This window comes from Glycine soja, chromosome 10, assembly GCF_004193775.1.
Source record: "Glycine soja cultivar W05 chromosome 10, ASM419377v2, whole genome shotgun sequence".
NCBI lineage: Eukaryota > Viridiplantae > Streptophyta > Magnoliopsida > Fabales > Fabaceae > Glycine > Glycine soja.
In genome coordinates, this window is record NC_041011.1 from 50,602,475 (window position 1) to 50,623,797 (window position 21,323).

Consider the following 21,323-nt stretch of genomic DNA (forward strand, 5'->3'; position numbering starts at 1 on the left):
AAAGGAATAGTCTCGTACGTGTATGTGTTTGTTACTTGTTAGTATAATAAGATATTTATGTGGCTCGACAATAAATAATTATATTTGATACTATGTCACAAATGCACCAGTAAAGCTTTTATATTTCCTCTTCGGACTGGTGGGAGAATTCCCTCTTAAAGTACAAGTCAAACAAACTATACATACAACGTTGTATTAAGAGTAACTATGCACAATCCAATGATGACGTAAACCATAAAGAAAGAAAACAGAAACTACAAAAGATTTGCTCAATGAAAAGGTTTTTATAAGATAAAGGGCTGAATCTCATTTATTCAAGAGATAATGACAACAGAAAGAATATTATCTTTATCCTACAAGATGTATGGATGAACACTATTGCTGCTTATAGTAGCCACTTTGGTGAGGCGGAGGGTATGGAGATGGAATGGTATAAGGAGGCCGAGGAACAGAACCAGGTTGTTGTGCTTGTGCATTGTAGTATGGACCACGCCATCCGGGATATGCTGGTTGGCCATACTCATGGTTTGGCGGTGGCTGATGATGAACCTGAGCGGGTGGGTATGGCGCAGTTGATGATGGTGGAATGTGGTATGGAGGTGGAGGCTGATGATGCTGTGCAGGACCACCATATGGGGGAGGGGGATGATGGCCATAGGTGGGAATTGGTGGCTGCTCAACTGGCTGCTGCTGATAATAAGGTGTTTGGGGACGAGGAGGATCTGTTTGTGTATTGGATCTTTGATTTTGGCTTCCCACTGAAGGGTAGTTGCTGTTAAAAACACCTGTGTTTTTGTTATCCTGGAAACTCAGACCAGCCACTTGTCTCTGAACATCTTCAATCATTTCCCTGCACTGGATGTTCCGCGTCATCACAAAGTCGTTGCTCTGCTGCTTTACATTTGTGATTGCATCCTATTAAACAAAGAAATTGCATATTATTGCATGATAATATTTATTTTAAATAGAATCGTCAAACCATATTATTCAAAAAATATCAGGAGCAATTTATATTAAAATGATGATAACATGCAATCAATTAATAAAATAGCAAGTTTTTACAGAATAGAATTAAAAGCATATATAGTTGATAAGTTCTTACCTGCAGCGTAACATAGAATTTTAACCCTTCATTGATGTTGTCCTTTATTTCTCTAAATTTTGCTATGGCAGCTTCAATCTGCTTGTAGGCTTTTTCACGTGAAGCTGAAATAAATACAAGAAACCATCAGGTCAACTATGATACAGGGTGCACTCAAATTGGAGCATTCAGCACAAAATGAATGGAAAAATCAAAAACTGAAATTTCATGTACATTAATGCAACAATTGAGAAAATTTTCTTTTACTGGTTAGTCATAAAATTTTATGTGCAGTATTAAACATAATCTCTAAAAACAGACTTAACCTCGTCAACATGAAGGCTAGTTATAAAAACCAGATTCAATCTAGAAAACAACCAAATGTGATTTACCTTTGTAATCTTCAAGATTGAAGATAACAGAGAACTCATCATTTTGAGCCTGTGAACAATGGCAAACAATTATCAGAATCACATCATTAAAATTCATCACTTCCTCCACCATCTATCAGAAGCAAATACAAACACCTAGAAAGGAAGTGTTCAACCATAATGGAAGATAATCTGCATTTTTTGGTTTCACAGGTAAGGTCCACCCTCTCAAGAAGCATGAAATATAAGAAAGGTAGCTTGTATTTGCTGCTAAAGTAGTTACTTGGGAATTCGTTAGCAGTGGTAATCAAGAATCTTAAGTATAGTCCCGCGTGAATAGCAACATAGTCCCACATAATGAAAAACAAACCTACAAGATAGAGGGGAATATTTCTTTTCTTATATGCATTAGCATTTGTTCTCTTTAGATGGGTTACGGGTATACAGAGATAAGCACCTGGATCTGCAGCAACAATTGCTCTTGCGCCTCGATATTTTGAGCTATTTCTTCACAAATATGGTCATATTTTGCTATCTCCTTCTTGAAGAGATCATCATAAGAACCGGTGGATGTCATCAACTTTGGTAATATATCATCCTGAAGATATATATACAAATATAAGCAAAAAAATATTTGTGTATAATAGATTTGTGAATGGTAAAGTGCACAGAAGGAAACATTCCCAGCAATTTCTTCATATCCACAACATTAGAAACCTAAATGAAGAAAACAAACCCAAACCACTAATTCGTCTTGCACAATAAGTTAACAAGAATGTAAGTTTAAAACAAAAAAATGCCATAGATTTCTGTTTATCTTTCTTAATTACAGTTCAGCACTTTTTCACATCACATGTAGGGAAATGTGAATTCAAATGATAGAACACTGATAACAAGAATGGAGGGAATTTCACATTAATCAATAGATATAAAAACTCCACATTTGAATTACTTAGAATAAGAAGAAAGAAATAATATATGAAAGAAGAAGCCTGTACACAAGAATAAAAAGTGAAAGGTTGATGCTAAACGGTGCCCAAAAATCAAAAGAGAAACTTTTTTTATATTAAAAAGTGCTACTAACCAAGGCACTGATTAGCATGACCCAAAGTGAAAATAGAGCCTTTACACCTATGTTGCACAAATACATGCCAAATTGGTGGTGTATTTGACTATTGCATATCTGATATTGAAATGTGACAGACTGAGGAAGGTGCAGGGTGAGAGCAGGAGATGGCAGACAACAAGGATGTAAGGAAGGGGTGCAGAGGAGAAGGGAGAATGCAAGGGACTTAAGTTTAGGGGTGTTCACGGGTATGGGTCATCCGTAAACCCGAATTGATTTAAACCGATCCGAATAATTTGGGTTGGATCATTTATGTATTTAGGTTAAAATCGAACCGAACCGATCAAAATCGTTCGTGTATGGGTTGGATCACGGATTTAGATTTATATATCCGATCAAAACCCGAACCGATCAAAATTTTTAAAGTTGTTTGATTTGGCTTTAAATACTGTTAACATTGGGACTCCAAGTGTTGGGACTACTAGTGTTGAAATCTAGTAGCAACAAATTTGGTTATAGTAAATCTGGTTACATCAAGTCTTATTGCAAGAAATTAGTTAGTAAGGAATAGTTGTGATACAGACTATTATAGTAAATCTCGTTGAAGAATATTTTGTTTTAATTTGTATTAGTCTATTCTAGAATATTATGTTGATGGTATTAAATGAATCAATTTTACTACTTTTAGACATTTAATAATATTGTATTAATTGTATTGGATATTTGAAAGAATCATGATATAAAATAGTAGTTTTAAGAAAAAAATCAAATTTAAATGGGTAATCCATTGGTCTAAATCGAACCAAATCATTCATGAATGGGTTAGGTTGGGTTGGGTTTAAAAAAAATTATGAAAACCGAACCAAACCGACTAAATTTGATTGGGTTGGATCCCGAATTTGACTAAAACCAGCCAAAACCGACCCGCGAACACCCCTACTTAAGTTGGTCACAAGTGGATAAATTTTATATTTCTTTACATTTAAATATCAATTTTATTTAACACAATGCATACCTGCATCTAAATTTTTTTAAAAGAAAAAATGTATGTATGATATCATTTCAAATAATAGTATTCATACCATGCAACATAGATTCGGAGTCATAAGCTTAAAATCATATTCAGTTCTCTAACATACACAAAATGATTATACACTTTGTGCAGAAATATTGATGATATCATTTTTATATCTTAGAATATTTTAGAGTATCCAAGATGATCAATTACGATTTATTTTTCTTTTATATTTTATGATTTGTTTCCTTATTTAATTAGGATCTTTGTAATAGGTATATCGTATCATGTAAATAGGAATATTATCTCCTATATTTATTTGTATTTATTGCATTTATACAAAACGGATTCCGTTGTGTAGTCAAGACCCATGATTTCAGCATCTATTTTTCTCTCTTTCAACACACTTCATTTAATATATTTTCCTTCTGCACTCAACAGTCAACACATGAATATATTTTACTACCATTGAGTCCCGTGTTGCTCCCTAATAACATCACAAAAACAAAATCACTCCACAAAAAAAATAATGCTTCTTCCCATAGAGAACCAAACTCCACATAAATATAGGGTTTAATAACAGGTACAGGTTACTCATGCTGTCAATATACATTTACAGTTGGAATTTTTTTTCTATTTCTTTTGTTTACATTTTAATACCTTTTGCAGCTTTAAATCAACCTTATAGGGTTATGCTTCATATGATCACCAATGAATAAAATATTCTGACAAAAGTGAAAGCACAATCACAATTCACTAATATACCCAACTATTGCAAGCTATAGAATTTTAATATAGTTTACCATAATGAAAATAATAACACACCCATCAATGATAATGACTCTCATCAGCCTCACACAGCACATGATTGGGATTAAGGACTGGAGCAACTCATGAAATTACAATAAAAATGGAATAAAAAAATAACATACTGGACTAAAATCCCCCAGGTTGTTTGTCCCACGTCAGACATGTGCATGGTAGAGTTTGTGCAGTTTGCATTGCAATGGATAGAATAGGTTGATTTTACCTCCTCTAAAGTGAGTGATTCACTTTAGAGATGATGATAAGGAATCTCAACCGTTGATAAGAAAATCAAGGGAGATTTTAACAAATATCTATGATTTGTTATGCTTGTTTATGTAATATCAATCATGGATTATCTCATGATTCGTATCAGAAGTTAAGATTCATTATTTTTCTCTCAGCAAAATATGAAATTCTGAATAGTTTAATATACTTTTGGATGTTGCACATGCGTAATCCCTAATTACCCTAAGAAAACATATTGGACAAAGGACATTAATTGTTGTATATTCAGAAAGGGGAGAAGCACACATTATATGCAAACAACAGGAGAGAACTTTGTAATATTACTTCAATATCATTGAATGTCACCAGAAAACCAAGTTGAGCATGAACAATGCATATAATTTGAAGGAAAGACAAACATATTTCATGTCTTCAGATGATAAGACATGAAAATTTAGTCTCTACAAGAAGAAATGCCTAATTATTTGAATAGTGCTTATACCTTTCTTTTCATCTCTTTAAGCATATCTTCAAGACCAGCCCTTTGAGCTCCTAGAGTTTCTAGTTGCCTCTGCATTAGTAAGCACAAAGATTTCAACATGCACATTAAACTATGGTTATGACATAAAACAACAGCTGCAAAATTTAGACTCAAGAAATGGTTATATTTTATTTCTCAGAAGTAAAAAATCATAATATAACAATAGCAAGACCAAAACCAGCATACCAAGCTTTGCTTGAGAGACCCCACAATAGCATCTTCATTTTGATCAAAAGACATAATCGGCCTTGCCAAGCTTGGAAGTGCAGATTCAATCTGATTAAAAAAAATCAGAGTTTCAATAACTTAACAATGTTTTCTGATGACACTGAGAAGCAGACAAGTTATAACAAATAGTTCAACAATTTACCGGACGGGCATCAAGGATCGACATGAGTGATGAATGTTCTCTAACAGAACGCTCAATCCTACCATCACTCTCAGCAGCTTGCTTCAAGTTACCTGCAAACCTGTTTAGCCTATCCTGCAAGTTCTTGGTCAAAGTGCTTGATTGAGGCCTGGTCCATTTTGTGCCAAATTGGCTTCTAAATTGAGAATCTTCCCTTGCTTCCTTCTGCAACAATTCCTCAGTCTGGACCAGCAACTCTTGATTCACCCTCCTTAGGTCCTTAAGTTGCTGCAACTCTGCTTCCAAACCAGCAGGGCCACCACTGATCTGCACAGCCTCCACATCTTCTTTGAGACTTGTTGGTAGAGTAAAATTTCCTTCCAAAGCAAGAATGGATTCGGGCAGCTCCATTTCCTTAAGCCTAACTCGGGTTAACTCACTAGCTTGCTGCAACTTTTCAGCTTGTGTTCTTATAACGTCATCTACCATTTCAGTATACCGGGAGAGGGCTTTTGCACTGTTGTCTGGAACAAGACTAGCAAACATCTTCTCCTTGCTTGCATCTAGCATCTCATTCATCACCATGGACTTAACCATAGAAAATGCCGGAAGAGGCGGTAATGAACTTGGTGAAGGAACTCTCATGAGGTAAACCCTATCATTCTCCTTGACTGCCCTTTCAAGGTTCCGGTTAATATTGGCCTCTAACTTTCCAATTGCATCTAGAATTTGCGCTGCAGCACCCTTAGAGCTCTTCTTCGCCTCAGTCAGCACATTAACAGCACTCCGCAGTCGTGCAATCTCCTCTGCTATCTCCTCTTTATCATGCAGCTCCAATCCATACCTATAACAAGCTTCCGCATAAAACAGTGCCGCCTTTAACTGCACGTGAACTATCCAGGACTTATCAAAATGCTGGCTCAAGGGTGCAACATTGAGCGCAGCTAAAGCTTCCTCATAATATATCCCAACCTACAAGTACAATACCTCAAATACAAGTCAGTTCTCAGCCAAAAAACAAAACAAGTGTCACAAGATCAACAAATCAGTTGTCAAAGCAGTCAAACAATTAGCAGCATTTGCATCAAAGGTGCATACTCACAATTCATGATTCATAGTTAAAATTTCACTCGCCAGAGAGTCCTAAAGCTCGATAAGGACTCAAGAAACCCCAATGAGCTGCTACCATGCATGACTTGGTGTGAAAGGACTGATTACACCATTTCAATGAGTGTGCCCTCTAGAAACCATTATATTGGGCCTAAGAATCAAATACCCACCTGTCCCCAACTAGACAATCTACAAAAAATAATTGATCAAAGTTGCCACATAATTGGCAGCATTTGCATAAAAAGTATCATATTCACAAATGCTAAAAGCACAGTCCTAAAGCTCGATATGAACTCAAGAAACCCCAAGGAGCTTCTACCATGCATGAAAGGACTGATCATGCCTGTTCAATGAGTATGCCCTCTAAAAACCATTATATTGGCCCAAGGATTATACGCCCACCCATCCTATTTGGAGCCCTACGACGTCACTCACATCTATATCCATTTCTAAAATGTTGGAAAAGTTATCCAACTGCAAGCTCATATTGCTAGAAGTATTCTCCGAATATGGCCAGCGCGATCCACGGACTTCAAAGCTAAATCTTTTCCTAGTATGGCATGGCTGAAAAACCAATGAACTCAGCAAATACATCTTCCGAATGTGCAAGTTTGAACTTATAGCTGGCAATGACTCCGTACCCATGACAAAATGACTTCATACGGGCCTTTCCATTTCATAAATGTGTTTTGAGCCCTTTGGATAATCCAACCCCGGCACCTGGTAAGCTTTCAGAAATGACTTTAAACATGGCTTCTGCTGTGTCTCTTCGATCTGGATTCTTACTTGGATATCATTCACAGGCGAGACAATACTATGTCGTCTTGATCTCGGAGTCCGAGGCAAACCTTACAGACTTGCAGAAGCTCATAATAGTCATCAGGATTGTGAAAGTAGGATTTGCAGAAGCTCGTAACAGTCACAACACCGCTGCTACTCTTCCTTCATCTCATGTTGACACCGCTGCTTCTCATTCTTCGCAACAGGTGATGTTTCCTCTTGCGGCACTCATGTTAGTCCTGGCGGAGCCTCCTCCTCCGCTCCTCCACCTAGTGATCAGTCTCCCTAATTTCCTATTCCTGATGACTATTACAAGCTTCTCACTCCGAGATTTAGACAGCATACTATCATGTCAATTGTGAATGGTATCTGAGTAAGAATCCAAATCACACAGCAGAAACTATATTCAAAGCCATTTCAAAAGCTTACCAGGTGTTGGGGATGGATTATCCAAATGACTCAAAACACAATGCCCTTACAAAGTCACTTTGCCATGGGTACAGACGATTGTCAGCTATACAAATTCAAACTTGCACATCCGGAAGATGTATTTAATTTTGCTGAGTTCATTGTTTTTTCAATCATGCTATACTCAGAGAGTAGAAAAAGGTTTAGCTTTGAAGTTCGTGGATGTTGGCCATATTGGGAGAATTCTTATAGCAACGTGAGCTTGTATAGTTGGATAACTTCTGCAACATTTTAGAAGTGGATACAGGTGGGAATGATGTCGAAGAGCTCCACAAAGGATAAAGGTGTGACTTGTGAGTGACGTCGAAGAGCTCCACATAGGAAAACTCAATGGAATTCATAAATGTCTCGATACTTTTTTCTAATTGTCTAAATAGTCAAGAATTAAGATCATTCTAATGCCCTCTTTTGCCATGCATAAACTGAAACAACAATTAGGATAAGCAAGAATAAGAAAGCTTCAATAAGCGCGGATACCCCTAATACATTGAAACTCATTGCCCATGCATAAAGAAAAACCATTTCAACATCAAAAAACAACACAAATGAGAGCAAAACTATAATAACGAAATCGAAATTGTACCAACCATCTTCATAATCACTCAACTCAAGTATCAAACGTGAAAGAATGATTATAAGTTAAAACATAGAACAAACTAGCACCGGACCTGCCTAGAGATCTTGGCACAGACACCGGGAGTGCTCCCTTTGGCAATGGTGTTCTCGAAGACGCACTCCTGCGCCTGCGCGAGCATGAGCTTCTCCAGCATCCCGGCGCACTCAACGGACAAATCCACAGTGGTGGAACTCCCAACGGAGGCCTTCAGGGAAGCATTGTCGCGAAGGAAGGCGAAGGATCCGGCAGCCGCGATGAAGGCGTGGGAGGCCTGACGGCGGCCATCTACAGTGTTCCGATCATAGGACAAACCAATCTGGCTGTAAACGGCACCCAAATTGAAGAGCACGGAGGCCTTCTCGAGGTGGATGTTCTGCTGCGAGGCCTTCTGCTTGGGCTTGAAGGCGTCGAACCAGACGAAGGTGAGGGCGTTGACGTGATCGGGGTCGGAAGAGATAGGGAACCGCGTCTCCACGAGGCAGAGGGATTTGTAGTAGGATTGGAGGAGATCACGGCGCGCCGGGAGCGATGGATCGGAGTGGCGCTCCACATCGGAGCGGAGTTGCTTCAGGGTTTGGAGATCATCCTCGAGGTTCTGCGCCTCTCGCTCCGAGTAGTGGAAGGCCACGTAGTTGCGGAGAGGGCGATACAGATCTACACTGTTCGTCTTCTTCTCGGAGATCGCCAGCATGATGTTTGCCGCGGCGGAGGACGACGGCGCGGCCATGGCGAGAGAAGAAGATTCTAGAAAGTTTAGTTAATTACAGCGTGGTGTGGCGTGGATAACCAAAGTCCTTTTTTCCTTTCAAGTTTGAAGGGTGGAGTTGCTAATTGCTATGACCGACCAATCAAATACGATGCCCCATCAGAGGGTTTTGATCTTCGGACATTACACTATTAAATTATTATTATGATTCATGGAACGCTAGAAGGTCATTCCCAGGAACTTGTTATTTCAGGAAAATTCTTAACGCTTAAGTTTATGCAAAAAAAATAAAAAAATAACTAGCATGGCCTTGTGCAATGCACGGTTTTTTAAGGGGAAAAAAATAACAACTAGGTGAATAAAAAGTAAACTAAAAAAATAACTGTCCAATTAATACCTGATTACGGTCAGACAGTTTTAATATAATTATTATTCTTTAGAAGTACAACTTTAAAAATAGATAAGTTAATAATAATAATTAATTTTGATCATGCAAAGAAGGAAAAATTAATAATAATAGGTATCTATCTACTTTAAATTTTAATATTGATTAACCACAATCGTATAGTACATAAGTTAAGAAATTATACTAAAATTTAAAAAATATATATCAGCATATTAACGTTAATAAAGAGTGATCCAATCTGTTGCAAAAAGAGAAGGAAAAATCTAAATCCCACGGAAGAAGGTACACTATATGGATTATAAAATGTTGTTAGATGACGTTTGTTTTACATATTTTATTATATTTTGAGGAATAATGTTCTTGAAAATATTATTATTGAAAATTTTATTCTTATTAAATATGTTCGGTACATATCTTTAATTTCTGAAAAAAGTTTAATTTTTTTAATTGACATAAAAATATTAATTGAATAAATAAATGATATTGAATAATAAGAAAGTGATAAGTTATTTTAAACATTTTCACGGAAATATAAAGTTTCCATCTCATTACATGGAATGGAATAGAAAGATGAAGAAAAATGAATTATTGAAAATGATTTATGTCTAGTAATATTTTTAATTATTTTCTAACAAATATGGAAATACATATTTCAATGTTCACATTACTCTAAATTCAGTAAAATTCTATGAAAACAAAGGATTCCTTAGACTTTAATCCATCTATTCTTTTACTGGGGATTAAGATGTAAAAAGTCAAATCTATCATTGTCTCATTGCATGTCCAATATTCATCTCGGCCATGGGGGTTTAATATTTTTTATAAAGACTATAAATATCTTTTTATTAAAGTTAATCTTGCTTGATTTGAGTAAGACTTCTACGAGTTGATTTTTGTTTGATTTGAAGACTCATTTGATGATAAAAATAAAATAAGATTAGATAATATATGAGAGTATTATAAAAAACATGTTAGATAACAGCAAAATAAAACTTTAATCATAAATAATATAATATTTGATACATCCCAAATGACAAACTAAACAACCATAAGGTATAATATAAGTGGTATTAAAATGATAAAATTGTTGTTTTTCCGTTAAAATTACATATAATTTATTAAGTGTATAATTGAATACTTGAATGTTTAAATTCAGATTTTAGTGTAAATACTTGTTTTCGTTCTTAAATTTGTTAGACATTGATAATTAAATACTTGACGGATGAAAAAAAATGTTCTCAAATTTTAAAAAAATACAACAAATTAGTTTTACTTTTTGTTTTTTGGTTAACTCAATTAATTGTTTCTACTTGACACCTTTGATGATGATATTTGTTATATGTCAACTATTTGATTAATTGATTGTCACATGTTATTTATATGACCCTTATGTATCAAAAAGTTGACTTTTCGATTTTTTATTTAAATTTAATGATTTGTTATCATTTTAATTCCTAAACACAAACACTTATTGATATTTTGATCGATAAACTTAATTACGTATTGTCATTTTGATTCTTGAAAGTATTTTTGATTTTTTTTTAATCAAGTCTTGTGTTGCATGAAATTAGTAGTATAGATATTATCATATTATTTTACTTTTATTTTTTTTTTGCGATGTTTTCATTTAAATTATACATAAATATGAAACTAGTTTACAAGTAATTATATTGCACTAGTAAGTGTTAAATCCAGGATGTTATTAATAAGATTCTTTAAGGCTCCAATTCAGACATTCTACCTATATTGAGTTACTATCTTATATGCTATTATTATGTGTAAAATGTTATATTACTTAATTAGTCTATTTTATGGAATAATTTTAATGATGAAAAGACTATTTAAAAAAGAACTTAACACATTATAACAATTGGATATCTAAAAATAAATAAAAATTAAGTATAAAAAGACATGAAAAATAAAAGTGTTAGACATATCTTTTTACAAATTTCGCATTGTTCTTCAACATTGAGTATTAGAAAATGTGATCAATTATAAATTAAAAATATATCACCTATAAAAATAAACATAAAATATAATTCACTTATTATATTCTTGATGAAATAAGTCGTTGTTGTCTGTAATGTTAGAATATACAATGTATATGACTTACAAAATATAACTTTTATGATTCTTATGCTTGATAATTATTTTTCATCATTATAAATAATTGTTATTACTAAAACAAATGTTATTTATTGGATTCGTTTATTTAAATTTATATAAAAAAAATTAAAATAAGTGTTTTAAAAAAAATTTAATAACCATATGATTTTTTTTCTTAAAATAAACATAAAAATATCTTCTTAAACAAGTCATCCAGATAAATATTAAAAAATAAAAAATTACTTATTATAATTATTAAAATAAACATTTATTTGAATAAATAAATTTAAACAAACTAGTCGATTATTATGATGCTAAAAATTAAAAAACTGTCATACTAAAATGTGAAATTATTAAGTTTATAAATCGAATCTAAAAGTTAAACTTTTTGATACAGGATAGTCATGTAAGTTGTTAATAAAATTAATTTAACTCACTTTTATAATAGTCATGTAAGTTGTTAATAAAATTAATTTAACTCACCTTTATAAATTTATAAACAAAATTAGAAGTGAATGTGGCGGGGACCGCGTCCGCGTGGACACCGACCATGACCATGCGCGTGAAAGAATATGGTCCGATTCAAGATGAGAGAAAAGCTAAAGCGTGTATAAATTAAAATTGTATTGTTTCTTTTCATTAGACCTTTTTTGGAAGGAATAGGGGCAAACAGCAAGTCCTACCCCTAACCCTAACTTGGAACCTTCTTCCTTCAGGTATCGCTTCCTTCCTCCTCTCTTTCAATTTCAACCCTCTCTGCTCCATCGCTGCCTTTTGCTGTTCTCTATTTCCCTTTTGTTTTTACGGTTCCTCACTTTCGATTTTTGTTTCTTATTTCTTTTAAATTATCAACTTTTGGTTTGATTTGATTCGATGCAGATTCATCCGTACCGCTAGTTATATTACTGGATTCGGGGCAGATTGCTGTTACCGTGTTTCTCCGCTTTCATTTATAAGGTAAGAAATGATGGAGAGAATATCCAAGGAAATCTATCTCTTTGAATTACTGATTACTTGATTGCGTATGGAGATATGAGAACAAATAACATTTGCGTGATTTTATCATCTTCACCATGTTCACTAACTTGCTATGTTTCACGGTGCCAATTATTGATCATGAGATGTAATCGATTTTTCTTCTACTAACCTATTTTTGTCTTAATAATATTTGCAAAATTGTGCAATGTTACAACTTTAATCCCTCTGAGCGATATAGATTGCACTTGAAATCGCAGTTGGAATGATATAATTTTAAAATTGCGATTCAAGTTGTACGCGTGATCTATGAAGTTAGTGACCTAGTTTCATATTTTACCCACTTTCAAAGTTAGCAATGCTTGAACCTGCTTCTTTATTGATTGTTATCCCGCATCGAAGAATGCTGCTGCTGCTTATCAACGAACCCTAACTGCTGTTCTTCCTCTTTCTGAGCTAGCTGTCACCCATCATTGCTGTTTGAAGTACTATTCTCTGCACTAGCCGCCCTTTTTTCTGTTCTGTTCTTTGTTCAAATTTCTTTTCCATTTGATGCTGTTGACAGGTTTCAGTTTTCTGCCTTTTTCTCTCAAATCCACCCTCTCTTGTTCTAACCCACACCCACCTGTTTTATGTTTATATTCTGAACTAAAGTGGAGGTTGTGACCTGTGAATATGATTGGATGATGTTTATGGAATATGGATTACAGGCTATATGTACTAATATGTATGCATATGAATTTTGTTAAATCTTACTATTTGATTCATGTTTTTTACCCTTTTTTTCTGATTTTAATTAACTTGGTGAAGAAGAACAAACATGAAACAGAAGTGATCAGTGGAAAATAGGAAAAAATGATGGGTTTGGGTCATCTGACCTGACTCTGTCTCTTCTCTCATCATTCCAAGTTTTTTTTTTTTTTTTTTAATTTCAGCCATCTTCACACTATAGGTGATGAGCAATGCTCATCTATTAGTGCTATTTTCATTTGTGGGTTAGCATATTTTATTTGTGGTAATATAAATGTTCTGAATATGTAAACTTTTTTGTAGTAATAAGCCCTGAGCCATTTTTTTTTCATTCGCAAATGTCTGTTGTTAATTGTTAATTTTTTTGTTAGCGGGAGGAATCAAATCCACAACCTTTCCCTTCCTCCTTTCTCCTTTTACCATCAAGCCAACCTTATAACTCTTGCCCTGAGCCATTGTATCCCCACTTACCTTTTGAAATTTAAACCGCCATTGTGACTGAGTAGATTGCTGATGGGTCATGTATTAATGTTCTTTTGAATAATTATCCGAAAAAGGTAAAGGTTGTATATGTTATTTTTGTGATATTTTTTTTTTGCTAATTGTCTGTAGCAGGTTTCTTTTTCTTCTTCTTCTTTTTTTTTTTTATTGCAAAGAACAAGTGCTAAATATATTTGCATAAATAACAGTGTGAGGTAGCATTTTTTATTGTTTGTTTAATCCTTTGTAATTTTCAATATAACGATTTGATTTGATTTGATCAAAACTAACTTTGATTTTTCTCTTCTGTGAGATGCACTTCTGGTCATCATTTTACCAACATGCAGGTTTTGAGTTGTTGGTTTTTGAATATAAATGGACGCCAAACGGTTCATCCAGCTGGTTGAGGAGAAGAAGAAGAAGATTATGGAGAGAAAGGAAGCTCCTCTGAAATGGGAGCAGAAGCTGGAAGCTGCTGCTGAAACTAAAGAGAGGAAGCTGAAGGCTACAAAGCATAAAAAAAGATCTGGCTCTGATAGTGACAGTGATAATGACAGTGATGATGAGAGTAGAAAGACAAGTAAAAGATCTCACAGGAAGCACAGAAAGCATTCTCACTATGACTCTGGTGACCATGAGAAAAGGAAAGAAAAAAGTTCCAAACGGAAAACAAAGAAATCGTCCTCTGAGACTAGTGATTATGATGACTTTGAGAGTAGCTCTGAGGAGGAGAGAAGAAAGAAGAAGCAAAGCAAGAAGCTGAGAGATCGAGGTTCAAGATCAGATTCTAGCGACTCTGATTCTATTGCTGATGAATTAAGCAAGAGGAAAAGGCACCACAAACGGCAACGCCCATCAAAATTTAGTGGATCAGACTACTCTACTGAAGAAGGAGATAGTCTAGTTCGGAAAAGAAATCATGGAAAACATAGCAAACGCCATCGACGATCAGAATCTAGTGAATCTGACTTGTCAAGTGATGAAAGTGATGATGCTCCCCGTAAGAAAGGTCATAGAAAGCACCATAAACATCACAAGCGATCACATAATGTGGAGCTGAGGTCATCTGATTCTGATTATCATCACAGTCATGGTCAAAGAAGCAGATCAAAGTCATTGGAAGAAAATTCTGAAGATGAAAGCAAAAGATCAATGCATAAGAAGTCTGATCGCCACCACCATCATCGCCGCCACCACCATCATCATCACAAACATCGGCACCACCTGGATGATGAGAGAAATCACATGCAACAACACTCCCCTAAATACAATGGAAAGCATGATGAGAAGTTAGACAAAACTGAAACCGATAAAAAGGATGGTGGTCATCATGAAAGTAGAGCTATGGTCGAGAATAATGATGGTCAAATTGTTTGATTTTTGAGAATGAATCTGTTGTGGTGGTTCTGTACTGATTGGCAGCTGACTATCTGATATCCAAATTAAAGTTAAAGGAACAATTTCATTATTTATGTCGGATGTAATATTGTCGGCAGTTATTGTCTATGGAAACTTTGTTGGGTAATTGTTGGCTGTGAACATTAATTTGATCCTCATTCAACTATAAAACAGTTGCATTTGAAGTTTACAAAAAGAATACTCTTGAGGTTTTTTGTGGGATTTTTCTTTGTTTGGTTTTGCTACTGCACAGGTAGGCTTCTGTATGCTGTTCAGTTAGTCATTTGTGGGTAGAGACTAATTCGTCAACTATAGAATGTACATCTATTAGTGTTGAAAAGACGTGTGAATGGTTGCCGTGTGACGAAATGCAGGGTCATCAATGAGCTTTGAAACAAGGCTTGGGAGGTACGTGTTGCACGCCATGAAGAAAGCTAAGAATTGCAGGTTGCATAGCCATGGCTTGCTGTTCATACTTTTTTTTTTTCTTTTCACAACACCTTATCAGTTGCAGCTACGCCTACGTATACGTTTGCATGAACTACCTCCCTACTATGGGTGTGGGCAGATTTTGTTAGATGATCTCATTATTCGTTATGGGGTTTGCCCTCCTTTTATTTTGAAAGTTTAAATCCCATCGAATTCAACACTGCTAGGCCCACATCTATTAATTCTTAAAAGCTTTCATTGTTAAAGGAGTCATTAATTCGCGGAACGAGCAGGTGAAAGATCACGGTAAAGAGATGACAGCTTGACAAGAGTTAATTTGTTATTTTTATTACAAATTATTTTAGTTTGAGAAATAATATTAACCATCTAACGTGAATCGGCGAATTTGAATATGCGATTGTATGGTAAGGACTAATTTCTTTCAACTCTCAATACTGAATTCAATGAACTGATACAGCATGTTCAATTGATTAATTTATCAATTTATAATTTTTCGATTTAATTTACATTAACATAAGAATTTGTTGTCGATCTAAATAAATTCATTTATCCTACGAAACGACCAAAATACAAAAGCAGACATTTTAAAATTATTTTCTGTCGCGAATTCAAATATCGGTTTAATAGAGTAAAATGATACAAATACTTTTGGAAACTAAGCGAGTCAAGCTTAAATAAAAACAGCCCGATTACTTGTCGACTCTTGGATCAGTGTCAATCTTAATGTCAATATATCGATGATGGCTGCGTGATAATACAGGCATTGATAGAACAAAAGATTGGCTTGCAAGAGTGCAACAAACCAACCCTCGCAAGTATTTTTCGACTTTCTTAAGCCTGGTATTTCCGTCCTATATTTGGACCCCGGAAATTCTAATATAGACTAAAATTTCAAAATTGTTTTTTATTGTACATTTCAGGCTGAGATGCTTGACACTCAGCAAAGTCAATGAAATAATTATGGAGTATCAAAAAATGATACAACAGTGCCCAAAAATCCATTTTGGTCAGAAGTTCTTCAATATCTTATCAGCGGATACTCCATCAGCAACAAGAATTGATGTCACTTCCTGCAACAATATATTCAAGGGTCATGCATTGGAACCACGAGATAAAGAAAACGCTAGCAACACAATATTTGACACTCTCAGTTGCTGAGTGAAACCGCATGTGACCTCACTAATTAAGAATGAACCTACATTATTTATGGCACCACATTAGGTTTTATCCAACAAAAAAGGTAATGTTGTTAGTATTTCTCAATTCTCACTACATAGCATTGTAGGAAAAATACGAGCTACAAAAATTCTTAGCAACATTGCTAGCAGATCAAGCGGCTATTTGTATTGTAGACAATTATTATAACAATGCACATCCCTTTCCCCCGAGATTGTGAAGCAGCCTCTCTTTCTCAAGCAAGTCAACGAACGCATTCACACATAATATATGCTATAATAACCCGTTTCATATATTGAAGTGATTGCTTTGTACAAAAGTCCTATTTGAGAGAGTCCAGTTTAAAGGCACGTAGATTGGTGACATGCATGAATGCACCCAAATACCATCTTGATAAATAAAGTAATTTCGTCTTCTTCTCCTAATGCACCTTATTCTCTATTAGTTGGACAACTCTTTCACTAAGTTTCAAAAAATAAGAAAATCCTGGCAGGGAATGGAGAATGAAAACTAGTAGATTGTAATCCACATGATGCATGACTTGTGGAGATTACCATGTCTTGTCAGCAAAATCTTGATTTCTATAATTATTTAAAATTTTAGTCATGATGGCTTTGCCTAAGGAGGAGACACCAAATTAGTTGAGAACCTACAAGCTAATTTTCTTTCTAAACGAGAGTGCTATTTCTAGGAGGTTTGGTTTCCTCAAAGGAACCATTGTTGTATCTTTCTCCCATTCTCTACATAGGTTTCTTCATATGACTTGACTAGGAAAGACTGGCACTTGCCCAGAAGGTTGTACTAGTGGACAAGTTAATAAATACACAACAAATACATGTCTCATAATTATGAAGATAGACAAGTAAAGCTAAGCTCTAATATGCACCTCGGTCATCTGTTTCTGCCCACAAAGTACAGCACCAGTTGTCAGTGGGTCAGATATTTGCTTCTCTCTTGAAAATGCGGCCTGTGAATGTAATCATGTGTGAAATGAAAACAATATTCAACTTGTGAAGCTAGTAATTTGAAACTCTAATGCAACGTGCCCACACACTTTACCTGAACATAGCCACTTTCCCCTGTCCAATTCTCATCTGGTTGAGACAATACAGGCACAATCTTCACACCGGAAGATTCCCAGTCTTTAAACCTATCCTATAACATAAAAGAACATTGTTATTAATGCAAGCTCTGATTGAAAGTAGTTCGAGCTTTCCAATCATGAAGCTAACAAACAAAACAACTGAACTAACCTGATAAGCCATTCTCTGAAGGTTCCTGGCCCCATAATATAGTCTCACATCAGACCTCTTCCCGGCATCAAATCCTGACTCAATAAGCGATCGAATTGGACTGGCACACAAACCACGTAAATGGTGACACCAAGTAAAAGAGAGTAAAAGGAAAATCTAGTATTAAGGTCCTGTTTAGTCAAACTTTTCTATAAACACTTGTAAAAGAAAAAAAATAAGAAACTAAAATGAATTGAACTTCTCCCACATGTTAAAATCAACTAGTACACTCAACTTTTATAAAATCTCTTTTATCTAACTTCTGCGAAAACTGAGGTGTATAAGTTTAACTTAATTCATTTTACCTTGTAGGACATTGCATTATTGTTAATAAATGCAATACAAGATTTTAAAATTCGGTAACTATTGCAACTGTAACATCAATTTTGGGGTCTATGCCGCATTGAGACTGCAATTAAGATCGCATTAGTCACATTCATTTGCAATTTTCGGCAATATCAAGGACTGTGACAAAAGTAGAACTGTAACGGTAATCTAAGACCTTCATTTCCGTGTAGCATGAGTATGTTACAAAAGAAATTCTACGTTCTAGTATAAAATTTGGGGGTATAATGGAAAATTGAAGAACTGACCTAATTCCAGATCCAGTGGCGAAGACGAGAACGGTTCCAAAATTCTCGGGAGGGTGGATCCGATCGATGTCGAATCCGTTTCCCATGACTTGGCTGAGTTCAACCACATCCCCTCTCTTCAACGCGCACAGCGCTTCCGCGGTGGATCCCGCCACGCTCTTCACCAGAAACTCGAACACGCCACGGGCCGCGGCGAGCTTCGGCGGCGACGCGATGGCCAAGAACGAGGGCTTCGGCGCGTCGGGGACCCGGAGCTGGAGGTACTGCCCGGCGAGTGTGTGTGACGCGGCAAGGTCGGGGGCGTCGGAGACGTCGATGGCGATGTGAAAGAGCGACTCGGCGGCGTGCTCGACCTCGGAGAGAGGGGCCGGGGTCCAGACGGCGGTGTCCTGGCGTAGGGCGGCCGAAACGGTGGCGAGGCGGCGGCGGCGGGTGGTGCGAAGGTTTAAGGGGAGGCGGCGTAGGATAGACATGGAGGGGCTAAAGTGCACATGGGGGTGAAGGCTGAGGCCCGTGAGGGAAGGTGGCGGTGAGAACAAGAGTGACATGTTTTTTTAATGTGGTAGTTTTGTTTGGTGAGGTGGTTCAGTCAGAGTGAGAAGTGGCGGCGGAAGTGGCGGGTAATGATAAAATGCGCCAGTGGTGAATGCTACTGAATTTAAGATGACGAGTGTTCCACGTGTCATTCATTCTTGGCTATCCCATCCCATGGGATGGAGCTGGATATACGGTTATTTTTTTCTCACTGATTTTAGGTCGAGTTCATTAATAGGTATATACTTTTGGGATGATCGCTCAATTTGTTGGTTTTCAACTCACTATTCATTAAAATTGGGTTGTTTTGAAAAAAAAATTATTAATCATTGGTTTTCATTGTAACGAAGTCGTTCTAATTAAATCAATAATTTGGAAACTGTTGCATTAAATAATAAATACTTTCTTGTAAAAAATAAATGTTTTAAAAAAATATATTAAAAATCCGTAATTTTTTTTATAAAAAAACTCTGATCATTACGAAAAACAAATCATGTAGCTGTTTTAACTTATTGGCGTGCGTTAATTTTCTAACAGCTTTGTTATGTATGTTATTGTCTATTATCTATTATCTATTATTATTATTATTATTTTGACGATTTTTAAAATTGTAAGAAAATTACTGCTAGTAGTTCAAATCAGTCTCATGTCAATAACTAATTTCAAAATAAGTATACTTTAATAAATACTACTATTAGTAAAAAAAAATAGCAAATTTGTCAATCACCATACTCTTGTGGCTAATTCTCAAACGATTATTTTTTAAAAATTTTTGAGGTTGATATAAAAAATCTATTGGACACTTTTTTAAAATAAGATGTTTTTCGTATACAAAGATTTTTTTTTCTAACCATGACAATAATAAAAACATTTAAAATAATAACTAATATTCATCGGAGACCATGAGAACATAAATATATTAAAAATAAATATTTTTCTTTTAACATAATATATTCTATATATAATCAAAATTAAAATTCAAACTTTAGATTAGTTAGTTAAAAAACACAAATGTGTCTATGAAATTTTGATCATATATACAAAGGTATATTGGAGGCTTTGCTTAAAAAATGTATTGCTTTGGATACCATTTTTCTTACAAAATTGAGTTATTTTTGAAATAAATTTTTAAAACAGTTGTACAAGATCCCATTTAATAGATGTAATTGCACATATAATACATGTTAGTTGATTCATAAATTTTAAAGATATTTGTTATCATCAAACTTTGTAGCGATTACACATTCTATATTTCTTTTAGTTTAACAAACTATTATGGGAAAAGCTGTACCTAGTAAAAATACACAAAATATATCATAAGAAAATAACAAAAACATAAATTTGACAAACTTAATGTGGTTTCTGAATATAAAAAAAACTTAACAGGGTTTGACATTTTTAACTTTAAAAGAAATGTAGTCTCGAACAAACTCTTTTTGACACACTTTATAATTTATTTAAAAATACAAACTCTTTTTTTAGTAGTGTATCAAATTTTGTATCTTTCCAACTATTAATGGAGTGTGTTTTAAAAGAGTAAGTTAACAATTGTGTTGCTAGTGCTTTTTTTTTTTTTTTTAAATTTATATTCGTGGAAATGCTTCAATAGTTACTTACTATCGGTCTCAAACAAAAAATTATTAGACAAACCTAAAAATTCTCCTCAAATAGTGTATATATATCTTAATCTTCCTGCTCAATAGTTACTAATAATAACGATGGTTACCTCATGAGAGACTCTCTCACATCTTTTTGTCTCATTTCTCAGTTTCTTCTACTTGGGTACAAATATGTAATTCAAAAAACCTCACTAAGTTTTTCCACATTCTATAGTTTTTAAATTTGAACATTATACATGAATGGCAATTTTATTCATTAACCAAAATAAACAAGCTGCTGCACACAGATCGAAATAGTACTTAATTTTTATATTTTCGGTCCTGTGCAATCATGATATAGTATAGTACCTTATTGTGTTAATATAATTTCTTACACTGCCTTCGTTTTAAAGTCTGCTCCTCCTTGTGA

General features: G+C 34.9%; 3 protein-coding genes across 4 annotated transcripts; 1 reads left to right on the forward strand and 2 right to left on the reverse strand.

The window, feature by feature from the left end:
• Positions 1 to 93: 93 nt before the first annotated feature.
• On the reverse strand, positions 94 to 9,359 carry LOC114369238 (vacuolar-sorting protein BRO1-like). The gene is made up of 8 exons (XM_028326429.1): positions 8,482 to 9,359; positions 5,477 to 6,427; positions 5,293 to 5,382; positions 5,068 to 5,136; positions 1,910 to 2,050; positions 1,474 to 1,522; positions 1,103 to 1,206; positions 94 to 915 (listed from the first exon to the last, which is right to left on the reverse strand). Exons 1-8 carry the CDS (start codon positions 9,154 to 9,156, stop codon positions 376 to 378), a joined length of 2,619 nt encoding a protein of 872 aa, XP_028182230.1. The 5' UTR covers positions 9,157 to 9,359; the 3' UTR covers positions 94 to 375.
• Positions 9,360 to 12,257: 2,898 nt separating this feature from the next.
• LOC114369239 (sarcoplasmic reticulum histidine-rich calcium-binding protein-like) lies at positions 12,258 to 15,472 on the forward strand. Of its 2 annotated transcripts, none has more exons than XM_028326430.1 (3): positions 12,258 to 12,363; positions 12,527 to 12,604; positions 14,166 to 15,472. In XM_028326430.1, the coding sequence occupies exon 3, from the start codon at positions 14,228 to 14,230 to the stop codon at positions 15,227 to 15,229; it is 1,002 nt and encodes a 333-aa protein (XP_028182231.1). In that variant the 5' UTR covers positions 12,258 to 12,363; positions 12,527 to 12,604; positions 14,166 to 14,227; the 3' UTR covers positions 15,230 to 15,472. The 2 variants fall into 2 exon arrangements, with proteins under 2 accessions (XP_028182231.1, XP_028182232.1); XM_028326431.1 differs by having other exon boundaries at positions 14,200 to 15,472.
• An 874-nt stretch (positions 15,473 to 16,346) lies between these two features.
• LOC114369240 (fruit protein pKIWI502-like) lies at positions 16,347 to 19,401 on the reverse strand. The gene is made up of 5 exons (XM_028326432.1): positions 18,762 to 19,401; positions 18,130 to 18,229; positions 17,936 to 18,031; positions 17,763 to 17,843; positions 16,347 to 16,770 (listed from the first exon to the last, which is right to left on the reverse strand). Exons 1-5 carry the CDS (start codon positions 19,307 to 19,309, stop codon positions 16,708 to 16,710), a joined length of 888 nt encoding a protein of 295 aa, XP_028182233.1. The 5' UTR covers positions 19,310 to 19,401; the 3' UTR covers positions 16,347 to 16,707.
• Between the last annotated feature and the right edge of the window lie 1,922 nt (positions 19,402 to 21,323).